We start from the raw sequence: 25155 nt of genomic DNA on the forward strand, positions 1-25155 counted from the left end.
ACATACACAGTATCAGTCAAAAGTTAGGACTCACCTATTTGTACTATTTTCTACATTGTAGTGAAGTAGTGAAGACATCAAATCTATGACATAACACATGGAATCATGACAGCTTTGCACACTCTTGGCACTCTTAACCAGCTTCATGAGGAATGCTTTTCCACCAGTCTTGAAGGAGTTCCCAAATATGCTGAGCACTTGTTGGCTGCTTTTCCTTCACTCTGTGGTCCAACTCTTCCCAAACCATCTCAATTGGGTTGAGGTCGGGTGATTGTGGAGGCCAGGTCATCTGATGCAGCACTCCATCACTCTCCTTCTTGGTGAAATAGCCCTTAAACAGCCTGGAGGTGTCCTGTCCTCCACAGTCATTGTCCTGTTGAAAAACAAATGATTGTCCCACTAAGCGCAAACCAGAAGGGATAGCTGCAGAATGCTGTGGTAGCCATGCTGGTTACGTGTGCCTTGAATTCTAAATAAATCACTGACTGTAACCAGCAAAGCATCATCACACCTCCTCCTCCATGCTTCACGGTGGGAACCACACACCATCACATCTCCTCCTCCATGCTTCACGTTGGGAACCACACACCATCACACCTCCTCCTCCATGCTTCACGGTGGGAACCACACACCATCACACCTCCTCCTCCATGCTTCACAGTGGGAACCACACACCATCACACCTCCTCCTCCATGCTTCATGGTGGGAACCACACACCATCACACCTCCTCCTCCATGCTTCACGGTGGGAACCACACATGCGGTCATCATCTGTTCACCTACTCTGGGTCTCACAAAGACCCGGCGGTTGGAACCAAAAATATCACATTTGGACTCATCAGACCTCTGTGAAACTCTATGAAACATGTATTTGGCTGTGCAGTTAACTCTAATGAACTTATCCTCTGCAGCAGAGGTAACTCCGTGTCTTCCTATTCTCTGGCGGTCCTCATGAGAGCCAGTTTCATCATTGCGCTTGATGGTTTTTGCGACTACACTTGAAGAAACTTTGAAAAGTCTTGAAAAGTAATGATGGACTGTCACTTTTCTTTGCTTATTTGAGCTGTTCATGCCATAATATGGACTCGGTCTTTTACCAAATTGGGCTATCTTCTGTATACCATCCCTACATTGTCACAACACAACTGATTGGCTCAAACGCATTAAGAAGGCAAGAAATTCCAGAAATGTACTTTTAACAAGGCACAGCTGTTAATTGAAATACATTCCAGGTGACGACCTCATGAAGCTGGTTGAGAGAATGCCAAGAGTGTGCAAAGCTGTCATCAAGGCAAAGGGTGGCTTCTTTGAAGAATCTCAAATATAAAATACATTTGGATTTGTTTAACACTTTTTTTGGTTGCTACGTGATTCCATATGTGTTATTTTATAGTTTTTATGTCTTCGCTATTATTCTACAATGTAGGAATAAAGAAAACAGTATAGTAAAATAGTAAAATACAACATAGTAAAAAAAGAAAGAAAGAAAAACCCTGTAATGAATAGGTGTGTCCAAACTTTTGACTGGTACTGTAAGTTGCTCCCTCACTTCACCACAAGCCAGTCTTCCTAGTCCCATCTGGTTCTGCTCTGGCCTGTGGCCGAGAGAGAGGGAGGGGGGAGAGGGGGAGGTGGAGGTGGAGAGATTGAGAGAGAGAGGGGGGAGGAGGTGGAGAGATTGAGAGAGAGAGGGGAGGGGAGAGATTGGGGGAGGTGGAGGTGGAGAGATTGAGAGAGAGAGGGGGGGGGTGGAGGTGGAGAGATTGGAGAGAGAGAGAGAGGGGGGTTGGAGAGAGAGAGAGAGGGGGGTTGGAGAGAGAGAGAGAGATGATGAAGGAGAAGATTAAATAAAAGTCTGGGACAAATTCTATTTCACACACAAACCACAATCTGACTTCAGTTCAGTCATGGAAAAACACTTCCAGCTCTACACATCATTTGGGTTGCATGGACATTGATATTCAATAAATCTACACAGCCCTGACTACTTGACGAGTACAGATCAGTCTTTTTAGAGTCATCTCTTTCTGCTCTAGAGCAGACCTGGGTTCAAATACTATTTGAAATATTTATCCTGCCTTGAGTTTCCTTTAGCCTGTCTGGGGTGGACACATTTACTATTTTTTGTGATTATTCTGTTGATTCCATTCCACCAGGCAAGCTGAATCAAGCCTAGCTAAATAATTTTTAAAAAATGCTACCGAATACTGTTTGGACCCAGATCTGCTTCCAGAGGCTCTATCTGAGGCTTAACGCTTTGGGTGGAGTTTTGTTGCAGATTGGCGTAATGTTTGTTTCTGGGGCAACGACACAATACAGTGACAACCACCCAGATAGTTTCTGGATCTGCAGACGATGTTGATATCGGACAGCCGTGCCAATTTCTCTTTATAATCACCGTAAATTCAAAATGGTGGTGACATTTAGGACATACTTGCTTAGTCTTACGATCCAAGATTTGTTTAATTGGTAAAAGATGCTAAATGTAAAAAGAAAGAAAATATTTCCTATTATTGTTCATCTGTGTATAAAAGAGGGAGATAAGAAACATAAAATAGTGTATAAAATAATAAACAACTCAATTTATTAACTCTGACACTGTCTTATGTGTCTGCTTGAAAGTCTCACATCAAACAACAACTACAAAAAAAATCGCCACGGTATGAAACCATATTAGTTTAAACCCCTCTCAACGGCTGTTCCAGCTGTCTGAACACACACACACACACACACACACACACACACACACACACACACACACACACACACACACACACACACACACACACACACACACACACACACACACACACACACACACACACAAATATAGATCAAACAGGTTGGGTGGTGGGCTGCAGTGTTGTGTAACGTGATCCAGTAGCCATTTTCGCTTCAATCAGGTCAACCACAACACACACACACACAGGAGAGAACACGTCTGCTCAACCTAAACCTGTGGGATTGAAGAGAGAACAGGATAAGATCTTAGGTTCAGGATATTGGTATTTTTCAGGTTCGCCCCATATAGGGAACAAGATTTACCAAGCGTTTGTTATCAGGTGGATAGTTTTGTCTTTCTGATAGGACTAATAGGAGTATAGTCACTTGAAACAAGATGACTTGGGTTTGAAAGAGCCTGGATTCAATCCGTGTTAAAATGTTAAGGTACAGTACTTTCCGATTGTGCCGTCATATGCAGCATTTACCGCTATAACGCAGGATCTTCCACCATACTTCTGCAGTACAGATTGAATTCAGGCCCAAGTTGGAGAGCAATAGAATTTCATCTCTAGTGTCATCAGAACCCTGTGTCGTTGTTCTGACCAAGCCGATTCTGATTGGTTGGGCAGGGTTCCGTCTCAAACTCTTGACACCTGTGTGTAAAATATTCTGTAGCGTTTCACAGCGAACTGTCTCTCTCTCAATGCTCTAACGTTAGAGGCTTTGATCTTGACGTACGTACGTGTGCTGTCTGGACCTGAGACAGACATGTCAGACCCTAGAACCAAATTTAGGGATAGATTCAATCTGTAACGTTGAAGTTCTGCGTTATAGCACGATTTAAGTGTAAAGGGTAATTTCCCGATTGAGCCAACATACGCAGCTTTTTCCCTCGAACGCGGGAACAAATGCATTTCAATTTCAATCTTGATACAGCAGGGGATCTTCGGCGCTACGGATTGATTCAAGGCCTAAGACAAAGGAAGGAAACTCTACTGTTGGGCAGTACTATATTGTCCAGAGATAATCCATGGCCTCTACCTCATGGACCCAAGCCACTATCCCCTAGATCAGGGATGGGGATAGGGGGGTGGCACAAAACATCCAAACTCATCATGAGGGGTCGCAGTGGCTCGCAGGAGGGGAGTGGAGGGGGGCAGTTTAAACTGCCTTCCAAATGGAACCCAGTTCCCTTCATATAGTACACTATACTATGGCTAGCCCTAGGGATATGATCTAAAGTAGTGCACTATATATGGAATAGGGTGACATTTGGGACATACCCTCGAGCAATTACAGATCCAAAATGGCTCTTTACAGCCAGCATGGAACTTCAGAAGGATTCCACAACTGGGAGTCTCTTCTTATTCCACATGGGACTATTTTACCCAATGGGAGTCTCTTCTTATTCCACATGGGACTATTTACCCAATGGGTGTCTCTTCTTATTCCACATGGGACTATTTACCCAATGGGAGTCTCTTCTTATTCCATATGGGACTATTTACCCAATGGGAGTCTCTTCTTATTCCACATGGGACTATTTACCCAATGGGAGTCTCTTCTTATTCCACATGGGACTATTTACCAAATGGGAGTCCCTTCTTATTCCACATGGGACACAATGGGAGTCTCTTCTTATTCCACATGGGACTATTTACACAATGGGAGTCTCTTATTATTCCACATGGGACAATTTACCCAATGGGAGTCTCTTCTTATTCCACATAGGACCCAATGGGAGTCTCTTCTTATTCCACATAGGACTGTTTACCCAATGGGAGTCTCTACTTATTCCACATAGGACTATTTACCCAATGGGACTCTCTTCTTATTCCACATAGGACTATTTACCCAATGGGAGTCTTCTTATTCCACATAGGACCCAATGGGAGTCTCGTCCTATTCCACATGGGACTATTTACCCAATGGGAGTCCCTTCTTATTCCACATGGGACTACTTACCCAATGGGAGTCCCTTCTTATTCCACATGGGACTAATTACCCAATGGGAGTCTCCCCATACAGGAGTAACACAAGGGGTCAACACACCATAACACACCTCTTTCCCCTCCTCTCCTCCTCTATCATCTCCTCTTTTCCCATCTCCTTCCTTCCTCTACAGAACCCTTTGGTTAATACCCCTCTCTCTTCCCCCTTTCTCTTCTCTCCCTACGTAGAGTGTTTGTCCGGATCCAACTGAACTGCTTTTTGGAACGATGGAGAAGAAGGAAAAGAAAATAAGGGATAAAGAAAAGTCCTTCTAACGGAGCCTAGAGCCGAGCCTGGAGCCTAGAGCCTAGAGCCTGGAGCCTAGCCCAGAGCCTAGAGCCTGGAGCCTGGAGCCTAGCCTGGAGCCTAGAGCCTGGAGCCTAGCCCAGAGCCTGAGCCTGGAGCCTAGCCTGGAGCCTAGAGCCTGGAGCCTAGAGCCGAGAGCCTGGAGCCTAGCCTGGAGCCTAGAGCCTGGAGCCTAGAGCCTGGAACCTAGAGCCTGGAACCTAGAGCCCAGAGCCTAGAGCCCGGAACCTAGAGCCTGGAGCCTAGAGCCTGGAACCTAGAGCCCAGAGCCTAGAGCCCAGAGCCTAGAGCCTGGAGCCTAGCCTGGAGCCTGGATGCCAGAGCCTAGAACCTGGAGCCTAGCCTGGAGCCTAGAGCCTGGAGCCTAGAGCCTGGAACCTAGAGCCCAGAGCCTAGAGCCTGAGCCCAGAGCCCAGAGCCCAGAGCCTAGAGCCTGGAGCCTGGAGCCTGCCTGGATGCTGAGCCTAGAGCCTGGATGCTAGAGCCTGGTGCCTAGAGCCTGGAGCCTAGCCTGGAGCCCTGGTGCCTAGAGCCTGGAGCCTAGAGCCTGGTGCCTGGATCCTAGAGCCTAGAGCCTGGAGCCTAGAGCCTGTTTAATAATATTTAGCCTAGAGCCTGGCTGCCTGAGCCTGGATCCTAGAGCCTAAATCTTGTATGGAGGTGAGCCTCTCTTTCGACCATTTTATTTCAGCTCATGAAACATGGGACCAACACTTTCCAAGTTGCGTTTATATTTTTGTTCAGTAGAATTGTTATTATAGTGGATAGTAGGCTGAGGTAATGTTCAGTCCTTAGGCCCTATGACCCTTCGGTATTATCTTTGTTAAAAAACAATCAACTGGTATAAGGCTATGTATTTCTTATGTAAAACCTACAATGTATTTTTTCCAATAATCAAATTGTTGCAGCTGACAGAATGTCAACTACCTTACATGGACACACACACATACACACACACACACACACACACACACACACACGCACACAATCTCACCACGGAGAGGATGTATGAAATACAGACAGCGGGAAGAACCTATCAATAGCATTTACAATGGAGAAAAATATGTTCAAAATATTATGTTGGATATTATGGAAAGTTTTGATAAATTCCAAAAAGTGTTTAATGTTTGTATTATATAATCATATAATATATTACGCATTTGTGTTGACTTTACACTTTTGTAAAAAATAAAAAATAAATGTGAAAAATACATACAAAAACGTGAAAAAACGTGGAGAAAAAACGACACTATTCACGACACTATTGTATGTTAGGCACATGCATAAATTGTAGCCTATTCTTCAAAAAAACCAAAGTGTTGATTAGAATCATGTGGCCTAGGATACACTCCACCCGCCCGCCCCTACAAACTCATCGGATGGAGACGGGGGGGGGGGATGTTCTCTGCTAGCGCTCTCCTCTCTACACACACGACGACGCACAGGGTTCCGACTCCGACGCAGAGATTACCATAATGAAACAAGTCTGCTGGAATAAAGTGGGATTCTCCGTGGTGCTGCAGGAACATGAGCGTCTCTCCACAAGTCTATATTCCGTTGCAGCACGTTGTTCTATTTAGTTTGGGGAGACAAAGAAAAACATGTCGCCAACTTCTGTAGTCGAACATTTCTTGTTTTGTAATAGAAGACAAGGCGCACTTAAACTTTAGATGGATCGGAGTATGGGACGTTCGTTTCTTCGTTCTTCGAAGCCGTACAAACACGTAATGAAATGATTCCTGCGTTGCCGAAAATTCAGTTTAATAACAATTAAACTCATTATTCCAACATCCTCTGATGTTTGCTGGATATCATTGAGACACATTATGGACACGGCATGTTGGATTCCATCAAGTATTGACTGAGGACGCGCCGTTGAGGAACATTAACACTCAATAGAAACAGGCTCATCACTGTTCCCAAAGTCCACAGGAATGGGGCCTTCCGTAGTATTACTCGTCGTTGCGGTTTTCGGTAAGAGACATTACAAAATGTGTTTTACTGAATTTATAATAATGGTGTTCGCTGTCTAATTCTAACTTTTCAAGTAACTGTAAAATAGAAATGTTCCTTTTTAAATTGAATATTACTTTTAATTGGAGTCCATATGAAATCCACTCCTTAACAATAGTGTGCACAAGCGCACGCACACATAATTATGATGTTAGTTCATCAATTTGGTTTCCGCAATTACTATTACTAGATGTTATAGACCCTCCGTATATTACCAGATGTTATAGACCCTCCATATAGGGACAAACTATACCTCATTAGGCCATAGTCTTGTGTAACCTTTGTTTAACCTTTATTTAACTAGGCAAGTCAATTAAGAACACATTCTTATTGGGGTTTATTACCGCCTACAACCCCGGCCAAAACCCGGACGACGCTGGGCCAATTGTGCGCCGCCCTATGCGATTCCCAATCATGTTCGGTTGTGATACAGCCTGGTTTGTGCTTCATGTACATATATTTAGACTGTAACTCATTTTCTAAATATTTTTTCTCTATTTGGACTGATAATTGTATAATATGGTAAAATACCCATGAGTCGAAAAGTTGTCACCAGATTTGAACAGAGTATTTGGTAATAACTAATGTGTTTGGCCAAATTGCTGGACATATTTGAGGCAAAAAAAGTAATAAAAGCGTAGCCATGGCAACAGGGTAGATGAACACAATGGAAGACAGGGCCCTACTACTCAAAACATTTCTACTCGACTTAAACTGACCTGTTCAAATGACTTGGCCACCACTTCAAATGAGCTACGAGATAAAAATACCTTTTAGAATCCACTTACCCATAAGTGTGTTTAAGTGAATCTAACATTCAATTAAGTGGGACTTTATTGCAGCCTATCCCTACAGTAGTGACACCGGGCTGGAGACTGTAAAACCAGGCTGTCAAACTGGATCAGTGTAGGCTGTAAAACCAGGCTGTCAGACTGGATCAGTGTAGACTGTAAAAGAAGGCTGTCAGACTGGATCAGTGTAGACTGTAAAAGAAGGCTGTCAGACTGGATCAGTGTAGACTGTAAAAGAAGGCTGTCAGACTGGATCAGTGTAGACTGTAAAAGAAGGCTGTCAGACTGGATCAGTGTAGACTGTAAAAGAAGGCTGTCAGACTGGATCAGTGTAGACTGTAAAAGAAGGCTGTCAGACTGGATCAGTGTAGACTGTAAAAGAAGGCTGTCAGACTGGATCAGTGTAGACTGTAAAAGAAGGCTGTCAGACTGGATCAGTGGGCCATGGTCAAAAGTAATGCACTACATAGGGAATAGGGTGGCATTTGGGACACACCCCAGAACAGAGTTAAGTAATGGACGGACAGACTGTATTTGTATTTATCACCATTAGTTCCTGCCAAGGCAGCAGCTACTCTTCCTGGGGTTTATTATGGAGCCCCATTAGTTCCTGTCAAGGCAGCAGCTACTCTTTCTGGGGTTTATTATGTATCCCCATTAATTCCTGCCAAGGCAGCAGCTACTCTTCCTGGGGTTTATTATGGATCCCCATTAGTTCCTGTCAAGGCAGCAGCTACTCTTCCTGGGGTTTATTATGGATCCCCATTAGTTCCTGCCAAGGCAGCAGCTACTCTTCCTGGGGTTTATTATGGATCCTCATTAGTTCCTGCCAAGGCAGCAGCTACTCTTCCTGGGGTTTATTATGGATCCTCATTAGTTCCTGCCAAGGCAGCAGCTACTCTTCCTGGGGTTTATTATGGATCCCCATTAGTTCCTGTCAAGGCAGCAGCTACTCTTCCTGGGGTTTATTATGGATCCTCATTAGTTCCTGCCAAGGCAGCAGCTACTCTTCCTGGGGTTTATTATGGATCCTCATTAGTTCCTGTCAAGGCAGCAGCTACTCTTCCTGGGGTTTATTATGGATCCTCATTAGTTCCTGCCAAGGTAGCAGCTACTCTTCCTGGGGTTTATTATGGATCCCCATTAGTTCCTGCCAAGGCAGCAGCTATTCTTCCTGGGGTTTATTATGGATCCCCATTAGTTCCTGCCAAGACAGCAGCTACTCTTTCTGGGGTTTATTATGGATCCTCATTAGTTCCTGTCAAGGCAGCAGCTACTCTTCCTGGGGTTTATTATGGAGCCCCATTAGTTCCTGTCAAGGCAGCAGCTACTCTTCCTGGGGTTTATTATGGATCCTCATTAGTTCCTGTCAAGGCAGCAGCTACTCTTCCTGGGGTTTATTATGGATCCTCATTAGTTCCTGCCAAGGCAGCAGCTACTCTTCCTGGGGTTTATTATGGATCCCCATTAGTTCCTGCCAAGGTAGCAGCTACTCTTCCTGGGGTTTATTATGGATCCCCATTAGTTCCTGCCAAGGCAGCAGCTATTCTTCCTGGGGTTTATTATGGATCCCCATTAGTTCCTGCCAAGACAGCAGCTACTCTTTCTGGGGATTATTATGGATCCCCATTAGTTCTGGCCAAGGCAGCAGCTACTCTTCCTGGGGTTTATTATGGATCCCCATTAGTTCTGGCCAAGGCAGCAGCTACTCTTCCTGGGGTTTATTATGGATCCCCATTAGTTCCTGCAGCAGCTACTCTTCCTGGGGTTTATTATGGATCCCCATTAGTTCCTGCCAAGGTAGCAGCTACTCTTCCTGGGGTTTATTATGGATCCCCATTAGTTCCTGCCAAGGCAGCAGCTATTCTTCCTGGGGTTTATTATGGATCCCCATTAGTTCCTGCCAAGACAGCAGCTACTCTTTCTGGGGATTATTATGGATCCCCATTAGTTCTGGCCAAGGCAGCAGCTACTCTTCCTGGGGTTTATTATGGATCCCCATTAGTTCTGGCCAAGGCAGCAGCTACTCTTCCTGGGGTTTATTATGGATCCCCATTAGTTCCTGCAGCAGCTACTCTTCCTGGGGTTTATTATGGATCCCCATTAGTTCCTGCAGCAGCTACTGTTCCTGGGGTTTATTAATATGATGACTTGCAACTCGACTTTGACTTTAACACCAATGACTCGTGACCTGACTTGGACGTGAGCCTTATGACTCCACCTGCCCAGTAAATCATGGCTAATATAGACGACAGCTATCCATCACACGAGGTTGTGTGTTTATGAGTGTGTGTAACTTGTTTCCTGGGTTTCTTTTTGCCTGGCTTGTGATGTCTGGAGCCTGTATTGTTATGTGCCCTCCTCACTGCTTGACTAGATTAGACTTGCAGATCGACTCGCCACCACGCTGTTTGAAGCTGGAAAAGATCAAATGAGCACATTTGTGGCAGAGTGCCTCCTAGATTGGTTGTGTACTCTTCCTAACCTGCTGATTATGGGGGTGCTTGAACCTCTGATTGTGTTTATGCTTCACACACTTATCTAAATAAAAGAGAATCACCGAGCTCCCAGCAGAGCTCTAGATCACAGAGAACTTTTCCAGTTGACACAGAACCACCAGTGAGTGAATGAGTCCATCTCCAAGACAAACGGCAATGTTGTGACAATGTTCCCGACCTGTAGTCTAGTACTCAGGGTATGTATTTTATATTTTAAAAGTGGTATTTCCTGCTGGTATGCGTGTTCTGAAAATAATGTAGTTATATTTACAGTTTTTTATATAGTTACATGTGAAGTTATTGGCACACAGTCTGTGACTAGTATGTAAGGGCTGGGTGTCAGGTGCAACAGTACAGGATCAGATACCAACGAGCTGTTGGTCACATTTCAAGGAAGCTATTCAGGGAAACATATCAAGGAAACATATTGAGGAAACTCTTAGAGGAAATACTCGACAACAAAAGCCCTGATGTCATTTATGCCTAGGAGACTATAGTCGAAAGACGTTGTCCACTTGAAAGAGTACCTGCTGTATATAAGGACTCCATAACACATACAAACCACATAACCCATACAAAACACATTCATAAGCAGTACGGAGAAGTATTTCATAATGGTTATAGGCTAAATTAAATGTTTATAGGCTAAATGTAATGGTTATAGGCTAAATGTAAAGAGTTAAAGGTTGAGACTGAATCTGCAGATCATTCCATCGCTGGAGGATTCTGTTTAAGGTCTAATACTGCGGGTAATGGAGGCGCCAGTGACTAGAGTTTTCAATTTGTCAGAGCTAATGGTGGGAGGCTTCGGCGTCTCAGACCCCGTAACGGGTGGAGGAGAGACCAGAGAAGGCTCGGCCTCTGATTCCGACTCGTTGCTTAGTGGGGAGAACAAGTTGAAAGTTTCTATCGGCTGGAGGCAAGTCCGAGTCAAGTCTCAAGTCAAGACCATCAAGTATCAAGACAAGTCTCAAGTCCTAAACTTTGAGTTTTGAGTCCTAAACAAGTCAATGTGCCCTTCACCAAATGTCACTGTAACAGTTTGGGTCTAGAGTGTCTCCCACTTTGAAGTGGGGGAGGACCGCGGCAGCTTTCCAATCGTTAGGGATCTCAGACGATACGAAAGAGAGGTTGAACAGGCTAGTAATAGGGGTCGCAACAATTGTGGCAGATAATTTAAGAAAGAGAGGGTCCAGACTGTCTAGCCCAGCTGATTTGTATGGGTCCAGATTTTGCAGCTCTTCCAGAACATCAGCTATCTAGATTTGGGTGAAGGAGAAGCAGGGGGGCTTGGGAAAGTTGCTGTGAGGGGTGCTGAGCTGTTGATCGGGGTTGGGGTAGCCAGGTGGAAAGCATGGCCAGCCGTAGAAAAATGCTTTTTGAAATTCTCAATTATGGTGGATTTATCAGTGGTGACAGTGTTTCCTAGCCTCAGTGCAGTGGGCAGCTGGGAGGAAGTGGGAGGAAGTGTTCTTATTCTCCATGGACTTTGTTCGACGGCAGTCAGGTCTGGAGAGAACCAGGGGCTATATCTGTTCTTAGTTCTACATTTTTTGAATGGGTCATGCTTATTTAAGATGGAGAGGAAAGCACTTTTAAAAAACAACCAGGTATCCTCTACTGACGGGATGAGATCAATATCCTTCCAGGATACACCAGGCCAGGTCGATTAGAAAGGCCTGCTCGCTGAAGTGTTTTAGGAAGCGTTTGACAGTGATGAGGGGTGGTCGTTTGACAGTGATGAGGGGAGGTCGTTTGACAGTGATGAGGGGAGGTCGTTTGACAGTGATGAGGGGAGGTCGTTTGATGAGTGAAGGTCAGTGATGAGTGAAGGTCGTTTGACAGTGATGAGTGAAGGTCGTTTGACAGTGATGAGTGAAGGTCGTTTGACAGTGATGAGTGAAGGTCGTTTGACAGTGATGAGTGAAGGTCGTTTGACAGTGATGAGTGAAGGTCGTTTGACAGTGATGAGTGGAGGTGGAGTGATGAGTGGAGGTCGCTTGACAGTGATGAGTGGAGGTCAGTGATGAGTGGAGGTCGTTTGACAGTGATGAGTGGAGGTCGTTTGACAGTGATGAGTGGAGATGGTTTGACGGTGATGAGGGGAGGTCGTTTGACAGTGATGAGTGGAGGTCGTTTGACAGTGATGAGTGGAGGTCGTTTGACAGTGATGAGGGGTCGTTTGACCGCTGACCCATTTCGGATGCAGGCAATGAGGCAGTGATCGCTGAGATCCTGGTTGAAGACAGCAGAGGTGTATTTACAGGGCAAGTTGGTCAGGATGATATCTATGAGGGTGACAATGTTTACAGATTTAGGGTTGTACCTGGTAGGTTCCTTGATCAGAAGAAGAGCCTATTCGAACTGGTTGTCAAGGAAGATATTTTCTGAGGACTTAAAATTACTGAGTATTAAGCACATTATCCATATGAAGTCACCAATGACATGTTACAAATAAAGACTGGTTTGTCAAAGTGCTTTGAGCAGGGTTCGAAAACGGGGAGACCGCATTGGATTTCAAGTCGAACGCCTTAAATCGCTCGGATCTCGCAGCTTGCTGAGTCTCCCTACAAAGACAAAGTATCCACCACCATATTTTACAGTAGGTGTGGGGTTATTTTCTGCTCGTGCATTCTCAGTTCAATGCCAAACCAACACACTGCTGGTTACAAACACTCAGTTGACTTTGCCTTTAAACAGCTTGGAAAATTCCAGATAATGATGTTATGGCTTTAGAAGCTTCTGATAGGCTAATTGATATCATTTGAATCAATTGGAGGTGTACCTGTGGATGTATTTCAAGGCATCTCAGACTGTGGCTTATTAAACTAAGGTCTAGTCATTGATGTTATGTGTAAATTGTTCCCAGGAAACAATGACTCCTACTAAGCAGTTTTTTTTGTTTAAATGAGGAGAACATGTACTGGTGCTAACAACTCTTGTTGCCACTGTTGAGTGCCTTACTAATTATAGCCTATTGTCTCTGTTGTCTCCCATTAGGTTGGACTGAGGGTTTGTAACCTATTGTCTACGTTGACTCCCATTAGGTTGGACTGAGGGTTTGTAACCTATCGTCTCCCATTAGGTTGGTCTGAGGGTTTGTAACTTATTGTCTCTGTTGACTCCCATTAGGTTGGGCTGAGGGTGTGTAACCTATTTTCTACGTTGACTCCCATTAGGCTGGACTGAGGGTTTGTAACCTATTGTCTCCCATTAGGTTGGTCTGAGGGTTTGTAACTTATTGTCTCTGTTGACTCCCATTAGGTTGGGCTGAGGGTGTGTAACCTATTGTCTCTGTTGCCTCCCATTAGGTTGGGCTGAGGGTGTGTAACCTATTGTCTCTGTTGCCTCCCATTAGGTCTGGCTGAGGGTTTGTAACCTATCGTCTCTCATTAGGTTGGACTGAGGGTTTGTAACCTATTGTCTCTGTTAACTCCCATTAGGTTGGGCTGAGGGTTCGTCCCTCCACTACTCAGAGGGCCGCTCCAACCGCCTGCTGTCCCTGGAGAAGACGTTTGGTCGTCCTGCTAAACACTCCCAGTGTCACCACATGTTGAAGCATCTCCACCACGGGGCCCGGATCACCGTCCAGATTCCCCCCAACATAGAGGGACACTGGGTCTCCACCAGGTACGACTAAACCAGGCTCCAAACCTAGCCCCAACCCTAACCCTAGTCTCAACCCTAACTCAAATCCTAATCCTAACTCCGACCATAGCCCTAGCGTCAACCCTAACCCTAACTCTAATCCTAACACTAAATCCAACCCCAACTCTAACCCTAGCCTCAACCCTAACCTCAACCCTAGGCTCAACCCTAACTCCAACCCTAACCCTAGCCTCAACCCCAACCCTAGCCTCAAACCTAACTCTAATCCTAACTCCAACCCTAACCCTAGCCTCAACCCTAACCCTAACTCTAAACCTAGCCTCAACCCTAACTCTAATCCTAACCCCAACCCTAGCCTCAACCCCAACCCTAGCCTCAACCCTAACTCTAATCCTAACCCTAACTCCAATCCTAACTCTAATTCTAGCCTTAACTCTAATCCTAACTCCAAACCTAACCCTAGCCTCAACCCTAATCCTAGCCTCAAACCTAATTCTAAACCTAAATCTAATTCTAACCCTAATTTTTACTTTCTATTTTCACCTTTATTTAACCAGGTAGGCAAGTTGAGAACAAGTGGAAGAATGTGCAAGGTAGAAATAGAAATAATGGGGTGCAAAACAAATAAATAAATACAGTAGGGGAAGAGGTAGTTGTTTGGGCTAAATTATAGGTGGGCTATGTACAGGTGCAGTAATCTGTGAGCTGCTCTGACAGCTGGTGCTTAAAGCTAGTGAGGGAGATAAGTGTTTCCAGTTTCAGAGATTTTTGTAGTTCGTTCCAGTCATTGGCAGCAGAGAACTGGAAGGATAGGTGGCCAAAGGAAGAATTGGCTTTGGGGGTGACCAGAGAATACCTGCTGAAGCGTGTGCTACAGGTGGGTGTTGCTATGGTGACCAGCGAGCTGAGATAAGGGGGGACTTTACCTAGCAGGGTCTTGTAGATGACATGGAGCCAGTGGGTTTGGCGACGAGTATGAAGCGAGGGCCAGCCAACGAGAGTGTACAGGTCGCAGTGGTGGGTAGTATATGGGGCTTTGGTGACAAAACGGATGGCACTGTGATAGACTGCATCCAATTTATTGAGTAGGGTATTGGAGACTATTTTGTAAATGACAATCGCCGAAGTCGAGGATTGGTAGGGTGGTCAGTTTTAACGAAGGTATGTTTGGCAGCATGAGTAAAGGATGCTTTGTTGCAAAATAGGAAGCCAATTCTAGATTTAACTTTGGATGGGAGATGTTTGATGTGAGTCTGGAAGGAGAGTTTACAGTCTAACCAGATACTTAGAATACGTGGACAACTACAAATACCTAAGTCAGAGCCGTCCAGAGTAGTGATGTTGGACAGGCGGGCAGGTGCAGGCAGCGATCGGTTGAAGAGCATGCATTTGGTTTTACTTGTATTTAAGAGCAGTTGAAGGCCACGGAAGGAGAGTTGTATGGCATTGAAGCTCGTCTGGAGGTTAGTTAACACAGTGTCCAAAGATGGGCCAGAAGTATACAGAATGGTGTTGTCTGCGTAGAGGTGGATCAGAGATTCACCAGCAGCAAGAGCGACATCATTGATGTGTATATAGAGAAGAGAGTCGGCCCAAGAATTGAACCCTGTGGCACGCCCATTGAGACTGCCACCCCCATTGAGACTGCCCCATTGAGACTGATTTGACACACTGAACTCTATCAGAGAAGTTGTTGGTGAACCAGGCGAGGCAATCATTTGAGAAACCAAGGCTATCGAGTCTGCCGATGAGGATGTGGTGATTGACAGAGTCAAAAGCCTTGGCCAGGTCAATGAATACGGCTGCACAGTATTGTTTCTTATCAATGGCGGTTAAGATATCGTTTAGGACCTTGAGCGTGGCTGAGGTGCACCCATGACCAGCTCTGAAACCAGATTGCATAGCGGAGAAGGTGCGGTGGGATTCGAAATGGTCGGTAATCTGTTTGTTGACTTGGCTTTCGAAGACCTTAGAAAGGCAAGATAGGTCTGTAGCAGTTTGGGTCAAGAGTGTCCCCTTTGAAGAGGGGGATGACCGCAGCTGCTTTCCAATCTTTGGGAATCTCAGACGATCAGACGATACGAAAGAGAGGTTGAACAGGCTAGTAATAGGGGTTGCAACAATTTTGTCAGATCATTTTAGAAAGAAAGGGTCCAGATTGTCTAGCCCAGCTGATTTGTAGGGGTCCAGATTGTGCAGCTCTTTCAGAACATCAGCTGACTGGATTTGGGAGAAGGAGAAATGGGGAAGGCTTGGGCGAGTTGCTGTGGGGGTGCAGGGCTGTTGACCGAGGTAGGGGTAGCCAGGTGGAAAGCATGGCCAGCCGTAGAAAAATGCTTATTGAAAATCTCAATTATAGTGGATTTATCGGTGGTGACAGTTTCCTATCCTCAGTGCAGTGGGCAGCTGGGAGGAGGTGCTCTTATTCTCCATGGACTTTACAGTGTCCCAGAACTTTTTTGAGTTTGTGTTGCAGGAAGCAAATTTCTACTTGAAAAAGCTAGCCTTGGCTTTTCTAACTGCCTGTGTATATTGGTTTCTAACATCCCTGAAAAGTTGCATTTCACGGGGGCAATGCTAATGCAGAACGCCATAGGATGTTTTTGTGTTGGTTAATGGCAGTCAGGTCTGGAGAGAACCAAGGGCTATATCTGTTCCTGGTTCTACATTTCTTGAATGGGGCATGCTTATTTAAGATGGTGAGGAAGGTATTTAAAAAAAAAAAAAACAGGCATCCTCTACTGACGGGATGAGGTCAATATCCTTTCAGGATACCCGGGCCAGGTCGATTAGAAAGCCCTGCTCGCTGAAGTGTTTCAGGGAGCATTTGACAGTGGAGGTCGCTTGACCGCTGGCCCATTACGGATGCAGGCAATGAGGCAGTGATCCCTGAGATCTTGGTCGAAAACAGCAGAGGTGTATTTAGAGGGTAACTTGGTTAGGATGATATCTATGAGGGTGCCCGTGTTTACGGCTTTGGGGTGGTACCTGGTAGGTTCATTGATAATTTGTGTGAGATTGAGGGCATCAAGCTTAGATTGTAGGATGGCCGGGGTGTTAAGCATGTTCCAGTTTAGGTCATCTAGCAGCACGAGCTCTGAAGATAGATGGGGGACAATCAGTTCACATATGGTGTCCAGAGCACAGCTGGGGGCAGAGGGTGGTCTATAGCAGGCGGCAACGGTGAGAGACTTGTTTTTAGAGAGGTGGATTTTTAATAGTAGAAGTTCAAATTGTTTGGGTACAGACCTGGATAGTAGGACAGAACTCTGCAGGCTATCTCTGCAGTAGATTGCCATTGGCCATTCTATCGTGTTTGAAAATGTTGTAGTTAGGGATGGAGATTTCAGAGTTTTTGGTGGTCTTCCTAAGCCATGATTCAGACACGGCTAGAACATCCGGGTTGGCAGAGTGTGCTAAAGTAGTGAATAAAACAAACTTAGGAAGGAGGCTTCTAATGTTAACATTCATGAAACCAAGGCTATTACGGTTACAGAAATCATCAAAAGAGAGCGCCCCGGGAATAGGAGTGGAGCTAGGCACTGCAGGGGCTGGATTCACCTCTACATCACCAGAGGAACAGAGGAGGAGTAGGATAGGGGTACAGCTAAAGGCTATGAGAATTGGTCATCTAGGACGTCCGGAACAGAGAATAAAAGGAGATTTTCTGGGGGCGATAAAATAGCTTCAAGGTATAATGTACAGACAAAGGTATGGTAGGATGTGAATACAGTGGAGGTAAACCTAGGCATTGAGTGATGATGAAACATAATTGAAACCAGGTGATGTCATCACATGTGTGGGTGGTGGAACTGAAAGGTTGGATAAGGTATAATGAGCAGGGCTAGAGGCTCTACAGTGAAACAAACCGATAAACACTAACCAGAACAGCAATGGACAAGGCATATTGACATTAAGGAGAGGCATGCTTAGCCAAGTGATCATAAGGGTCCAGTGAGTAGTGAAGTTGGTTGGGGTCACGGCGATTCAGACAGCTAGCTGGGCCGTCGGCAGTCCAGGGGGAAAAACTCAGACGTGGGAAATAATCAGTATGATGTTTACTTTGGAAGACACACAACTCTTAAGTCCTCTCCCCATCCACCTCTTTCTAAATCCTGTCCCCATCCACCTCTCTCTAAATCCTGTCCCCATCCACCTCTCTCTAAATCCTGTCCACATCCATCTCTCTCTAAATCCTGTCCCCATCCACCTCTCTCTAAATCCTGTCCCCATCCACCTCTCTCTAAATCCTGTCCCCATCCACCTCTCTCCAAGTCCTGTCCCCATCCACCTCTCTCCAAGTCCTGTGCCCATCCACCTCTCTCTCTAAGTCCTGTGCCCATCCCCCTCTCTCTCTAAGTCCTGTGCCCATCCACCTCTCTCTAAGTCCTGTCCTCATCCATCTCTCTCTCCGTCGGCCAGCTGTGAGGTACGTCCTGGCCCAGAGTTCCTGACGCGGTCGTACCGGTTCTTCCCCAACAACACGTTCCAGGCCAACCAGTTCTACTACAGGGACAACCACTGCACCACCCCCACCTACACCCTGGTGGTCCGGGGACGGCTGAGGCTCAGACAGGCCTCCTGGATCATCAGAGGAGGAACAGAGGCTGACTACCAGATCCACCGTACACAGGTAGGGGAGTGTGTCTTCCAGCATGACCGTGTGTGTGTGTGTGTGTGTGTGTGTGTGTGTGTGTGTGTGTGTTTATACAGTACATGTGTATCTATCCCACTGCTCAGGTGGTGTGTCACAGTGCAGAGGTGGCCAAGGCCCTGAGCCAGCGGTTGAACCGGAGCTGTCGGGGCGCCATGAGGAGCAAAGCACCATGGGAACCCAATGTAAACTATGAGCTGTGGAGTGAGGAGGGTGGCTGTGACTGTTCCAGGGAGCTCAACTTCTCCATGCACGAGTTGCAGGTTAGTGAGGAGGGCTCCGAACTGGAAGGTGGCCTGTTCAAATCCCACTCTAGACTAAATCTGGTTGGCAGCTAGATGCCATATCCAGTTGTTGTGTTCTTGAGCAAGGCACTTGACCCTTAGAAACTGCCCAGGGGGCATTGCACCTCTGCTCAGACCACACCAACCTGTCTGTTTATGTTTTTCCAAGGGAGAAAGTAGAAGATAATACATTTCTGTTGGACATTCTTCTAAATTGGACACTAAAGTATCCCCCCCCCCAACCCCTCCTTCTCCCCCAAACCCTCCTTCTCCCCCAAACCCTCTGCCTCCTTCTCCCCCAAACCCCTCCGCCTCCTTCTCCCCCAACCCCTCCGCCTCCACCTCTGCCCCTCCCCCAACCCCTCCACCTCCGCCTCCTTCTCCCCCCCAACTCCTCTACCTTCTCCCCTCCACCTCCCCCACCAACCCCTCCGCCTCCTTCTCCCCCAACTCCTCCACCTCCTTCTCCCCCACCAACCCCTCCGCCTCCTTCTCCCCCAACTCCTCCTTCTTCCCCCAACCCCCACCTCCTTCCCCCCCCTTCTCCCTCCTTCTCCCCCAACTCCTCCTTCTTCCCCCCCCAACCCCCCCCCCCTCCTTCTCCTCCTTCTTCTCCCCCAACCCGCCTCCTCCTCCTCCTTCTTCTCCCCCAACTCCTCCTTCTCCCCCCAACTCCTCCTTCTTCTCCCCCAACTCCTCCTTCTTCTCCCCCCCAACTCCTCCTTCTTCCCCCAACTCCCCCACCTCCTTCTGCCCCCCAAACCCTCCTTCTTCCCCCTGCCTCCTTCTCCCCCAAACCCTCCTCCTTCCCCCAACCCCTCCGCCTCCTTCCCCCCCCAAACCCCCACCTCCTCCTTCCCCTGCTCCGCCTCCCCTGCAGCTGCAGCGTGTGGAGAAACAGTACCTCCATCATAACGTGGATCACCTGGTTGAGGAGCTGTTTCTAGGAGACATCCACACTGAGAAATCCCAGAGGATTTATTATAGGCCGTCTAGCTATCAGGCTGCGTTACAACATGCTAAGGTTAGTACTTTACTGTATATCGTTGTGTGTGTGTGTGTGTGTGTGTGTGGTAGTGTGGACACTGTAGTGTGGTACTTCCACACTGAGCGTGCCCAGAGGATGTGCTACAGACCTTCTAGCTACCAGGAATTCTTCCAGACCTCCAAGGTGAGTATTGCTCTGTCTGTTATCCACCGCTTAACAGACTTTGGCTTCAGTTGACAATTGTATTGGGTGGCCAGTTCAGTTCTAGGGCCTGTTTGTTCCTTTGTGTACAGTTGAAGTCGGAAGTTTACATACACTTAGGTTGGAGTCATTAAAACTCGTTTTTCAACCACTCCACAAATTTCTTGTTAACAAACTATAGCTTTGGCAAGTCGGTTAGGACATCTACTTTGTGCATGACACAAGTCATTCTTCCAACAATTGTTTACAGACAGATTATTTCACTTATCACTGTATCACAATTCCAGTGGGACAGAAGTTTACATACACTAAGTTGACTTTGCCTTTTAACAGCTTGGAAAATTCCAGAAAATTATATCATGGCTTTAGAAGCTTCTGATAGGCTAATTGACATCATTTGAGTCAATTGGAGGTATACCTGTGGATGTATTTCAAGGCCTACCTTCAAACTCAGTGCCTCTTTGCTTGACATCATGGGAAAATCAAAAGAAATCAGCCAAGACCTCAGAAAAAAATGGTAGACTTCCACAAGTCTGGTTCATCATTGGGAGCAATTTCCAACCCGCCTGAAGGTAGAGTCCAGTGTGTGTGGGTGGGGTAGAGTCCAGTGTGTGTGGGTGGGGTAGAGTCCAGTGTGTGTGGGTGGGGTAGAGTCCAGTGTGTGTGGGTGGGGTAGAGTCCAGTGTGTGTGGGGTAGAGTCCAGTGCAAGAGAGTTAAAAAAATATAAATATATATATAAAAAAAAAAGGGTCAATGCAGGTAGCCATTAGATTTGCTATATAGCTTATGGCTTGGGGGAAGAAGCTGTTCAGGGTTCCGTTGGTTCCAGACTTGCCGTGCGGTAGCTTGCCGTGCGGTAGCTTGCCGTGCGGTAGCTTGCCGTGCGGTAGCTTGCCGTGCGGTAGCTTGCCGTGCGGTAGCTTGCCGGCCTCAATGATGTACTGGGCTGTACTCACCACCCTCTGTAGCGCCCTGCGGTCGGGTGCCTTACAGTTGCCGTACCAGGCGGTGATGCAGCCAGTCAGGATGCTCTCAGTGGTGCAGCTGTAGGACTTTTTGATGATCTGAGGACCCATATCTCCCTGAGGGAGAAGCTGCTCTGTCTCTTTACCTCTCTGAATCTTCTCTCCTCCTCCAGAACCATGACCCCGGCTGCGTCGCCTGTCTTATCATCTACCGGTCGGATGAGTTCCACCCTCCCATCCTGGCGCCGCGGGCGGACATGACAGTGGGGCTGACTGGCCAGTGGGTGAGCCAGCGCTGTGAGGTCCGTCCTGAGGTCCTCTTCCTGACCCGTCACTTCCTCTTCCATGACAACAACCAGACCTGGGAGGGCCACTACTACCACTACTCTGACCCCATCTGCAAACACCCCTCCTTCAGTATCTACGCTAGAGGGAGGTACAGCCGAGGGACGCGCTCTACTAGAGTTATGGGAGGCACGGAGTTCGTCTTCAAAGGTAAAGGGTCAAAGGTTGAGGTTGAACCCTGTTGCGGTTCATTTTGAAGTGTGTGGTTGAGATGTTGATCTGTGTATTTCAGAAAAAAATGGATCACTGAACTCGTCTCTTGCATTCTCTCCCTCTCACCCCCCCTCCAACTCTTCCTCTCTCCCTCTCACCCCCACTCTCCCTCTCACCCCTCCCTCCCTCCTACCCCCTCTCCCTCCTACCCCCTCTCCCTCCTACCCCCTCCAACTCTCTCTCCCTCCCTCCTACCCCCTCCAACTCTTCCTCCCTCCCTCCTACCCCCTCCAACTCTCCCTCCCTCCTACCCCCCCTCCAACTCTCCCTCCCTCCCTCCCTCCCTCCCTCCCTCCCTCCCTCCTCCCCCCCCTCCAACTCTTCCTCCCTCCCTCCTACCCCCCCCTCCAACTCTTCCTCCCTCCCTCCTATCCCCCTCCAACTCTCCCTCCCTCCCTCCCTCCTATCCCCCTCCAACTCTCGCTCTCCCTCCCTCCTATCCCCCTCCAACTCTCGCTCTCCCTCCCTCCTACCCCCTCCAACTCTCTCCCTCCCTCCTACCCCCTCCAACTCTCTCCCTCCCTCCCACCCCCTCCAACTCTCTCCCTCCCTCCCACCCCCTCCAACTCTCTCCCTCCCTCCCTCCTACCCCCTCCAACTCTCCCTCCCTCCCTCCCTTCTACCCCCTCCAACTCTCTCCCTCCTACCCCCTCCAACTCTCTCCCTCCCTCCCTCCCTTCTACCCCCTCCAACTCTCTCCCTCCCTCCCTCCCCTCCTACCCCCTCCAACTCTTACCCTCCCTCCCTCCCTCCCTCCTACCACCCTCCAACTCTCGCTCTCCCTCCCTCCTAACCCCTACAACTCTTACCCTTCCTCCTACCCCCTCCTACACCTCCTCCTACCCCCTCCCCCCTCCCTCCCTCCCTCCTACACCCCCTCCCTCCCTCCCTCCTACCCCCTCCAACTCTCCCTCCCTCCCTCCTACCCCCTCCAACTCTTCCTCCCTCCCTCCTACCCCCCCTCCAACTCTTCCTCCCTCCCTCCTATCCCCCTCCAACTCTCCCTCCCTCCCTCCCTCCTATCCCCCTCCAACTCTCGCTCTCCCTCCCTCCTATCCCCCTCCAACTCTCGCTCTCCCTCCCTCCTACCCCCTCCAACTCTCTCCCTCCCTCCTACCCCCTCCAACTCTCTCCCTCCCTCCCACCCCCTCCAACTCTCTCCCTCCCTCCCACCCCCTCCAACTCTCTCCCTCCCTCCCTCCTACCCCCTCCAACTCTCCCTCCCTCCCTCCCTTCTACCCCCTCCAACTCTCTCCCTCCTACCCCCTCCCCTCTCTCCCTCCCTCCCTCCCTTCTACCCCCTCCAACTCTCTCCCTCCCTCCCTCCCTCCTACCCCCTCCAACTCTTACCCTCCCTCCCTCCCTCCCTCCTACCACCCTCCAACTCTCGCTCTCCCTCCCTCCTAACCCCTACAACTCTTACCCTTCCTCCTACCCCCTCCTACACCTCCTCCTACCCCCTCCTACACCCCCTCCCTCCCTCCCTCCTACACCCCCTCCCTCCCTCCCTCCTACCCCCCTCCAACTCTCCCTCCCTCCCTCCTATCCCCCTCCAACTCTCCCTCCCTCCCTCCTATCCCCCTCCAACTCTCCCTCCCTCCCTCCTATCCCCTCCAACTCTCCCTCCCTCCCTCCCCCCTCCAACTCTTCCTCCCTCCCCCCCTCCAACTCTTCCTCCCTCCCCCCTCCAACTCTTCCTCCCTCCCTCCTACCCCCCTCCAACTCTTCCTCCCTCCCTCCTACCCCCCCCTCCAACTCTTCCTCCCTCCCTCCTACCCCCCCTCCAACTCTTCCTCCCTCCCTCCTACCCCCTCCAACTCTCTCCTCCCTCCCTCCTACTCTTCCTCCCTCCCTCCTACCCCCTCCAACTCTTCCTCCCTCCCTCCTACTCTTCCTCCCTCCTTCCTACCCCCCTCCAACTCTTCCTCCCTCCCTCCTACCCCCTCCAACTCTTCCTCCCTCCCTCCTACTCTTCCTCCCTCCTTCCTACCCCCTCCAACTCTTCCTCCCTCCCTCCTACTCTTCCCTCCTACAACTCTTCCTCCCTCCTACACCTCCTCCAACTCTCCCTCCCTCCTACACCTCCTCCCTCCCTCCTACCCCCCCTCCCCTCCCTCCCTCCTACCCCCCCTCCAACTCTCCCTCCCTCCTACACCCCCTCCAACTCTCCCTCCCTCCTACACCCCCTCCAACTCCCTCCCTCCTACACCTCCTCCCTCCCTCCTACCCCCTCCTACCCCCCTACCCAACTCTTCCTCCCTCCCTCCTACCCCCCTCCAACTCCTCCCTCCAGTGAACCACATGCGTGTGATGCCCATGGACCTGGCCACCACTTCTCTCCTACCCCCTCTAACCCTCTCTCCCTCCAGTGAACCACATGCGTGTGATGCCCATGGACCTGGCCACCACTTCTCTCCTACCCCCTCTAACCCTCTCTCCCTCCCTCCCTCCCTCCCCCTCCAGTGAACCACATGCGTGTGATGCCCATGGACCTGGCCACCACTTCTCTCCTCAACGTGTTCAACGGTAACGAGTGTGGCGCCCAGGGCTCCTGGGAGGTCGGAGTTGAACAGGACGTCACCCTGACCAATGGCTGCGTGGCGTTGGGGATCCGCCTCCCACACACAGAGTACGAGCTGTTCCGCATGGAACAGGATGCCCATGGACGATACCTCCTATACAACGGACAGAGACCCTCGGACGGGTCCAGCCCCAACCGGCCAGATAAACGAGCGACCTCGTACCAGATGCCCCTGGTCGAGTGTTCCGCTAGCAGTCAGAGGTCAGAGGGCATGGGAGAGGAGGATGAGGACCGACACCTTAGGCTGAGTAATGGTGGAACACCGTGGAACCAGAACAGCAGGAACTTTGCTGCGGTTCTCGCATCGTTGGTTTCACTTTTGTTGTTCCTTTGCCATAGTTAAGGAACAGACTGACTGACTAAAGTCTCTTTTTTTTACATAGAGACACTGACGAGAGACGTTATAGTGTGAATGTGTACTGTGGAACATGAGAGAGGATTCTATTCTACCCCTGAGATAACGAACTACTGTAGCTTCTACCCTGTGGGAAAGGAGACTGCTTCTGTGACTTAAACGCACTTGAACTTTTTCAAGGAGCTCTTTTTGGCTCCTTGAACGTTGTGGAAGCTATGGAAGCTGGGGGTTGACAAGGTGGAGGGCGAGTGGAGAGAGGGAGGGCGAGTGGAGAGAGGGAGGGCGAGTGGAGAGAGGAGGGCGAGAGGAGAGAGGAGGGCGAGAGGAGACTAGTTCCATTAATATCTGGGTTCCTTTGAGCTCCGTTATTACAGAGGACGTACTGTTGGTACACCACCTGTAGTAGCCACACTACCACTGATGCTCCGTAACTGTAATTCAGTGGAAAATTATAAACTGTGTAGTTTGAGCCCTTCATTTTTAAACCACACTGCTCAAAAAAATAAAGAGAACACTAAAATAACACATCCTAGATCTGAATGAATGAAATATTCTTATTAAATACCTTTTTCTTTACATAGTTGAATGTGCTGACAACAAAAATCACACAAAAATTATCAATGGAAATCAAATT

The 25155-nt window shown here is 48.4% G+C and overlaps 1 protein-coding gene across 1 annotated transcript; it reads left to right on the plus strand.

The window, feature by feature from the left end:
* Window positions 1–6421: 6421 nt before the first annotated feature.
* On the plus strand, window positions 6422–25128 carry LOC112236095 (protein APCDD1-like). The gene is made up of 7 exons (XM_042308129.1): window positions 6422–6997; window positions 13769–13955; window positions 18357–18567; window positions 18675–18851; window positions 19753–19896; window positions 21201–21522; window positions 24049–25128. The coding sequence occupies exons 1-7, from the start codon at window positions 6958–6960 to the stop codon at window positions 24507–24509; spliced, it is 1542 nt and encodes a 513-aa protein (XP_042164063.1). The 5' UTR covers window positions 6422–6957; the 3' UTR covers window positions 24510–25128.
* The last annotated feature ends 27 nt before the right edge of the window (window positions 25129–25155 follow it).

The sequence above is a fragment of the Oncorhynchus tshawytscha genome, linkage group LG28, assembly GCF_018296145.1.
Source record: "Oncorhynchus tshawytscha isolate Ot180627B linkage group LG28, Otsh_v2.0, whole genome shotgun sequence".
Taxonomy (NCBI): domain Eukaryota; kingdom Metazoa; phylum Chordata; class Actinopteri; order Salmoniformes; family Salmonidae; genus Oncorhynchus; species Oncorhynchus tshawytscha.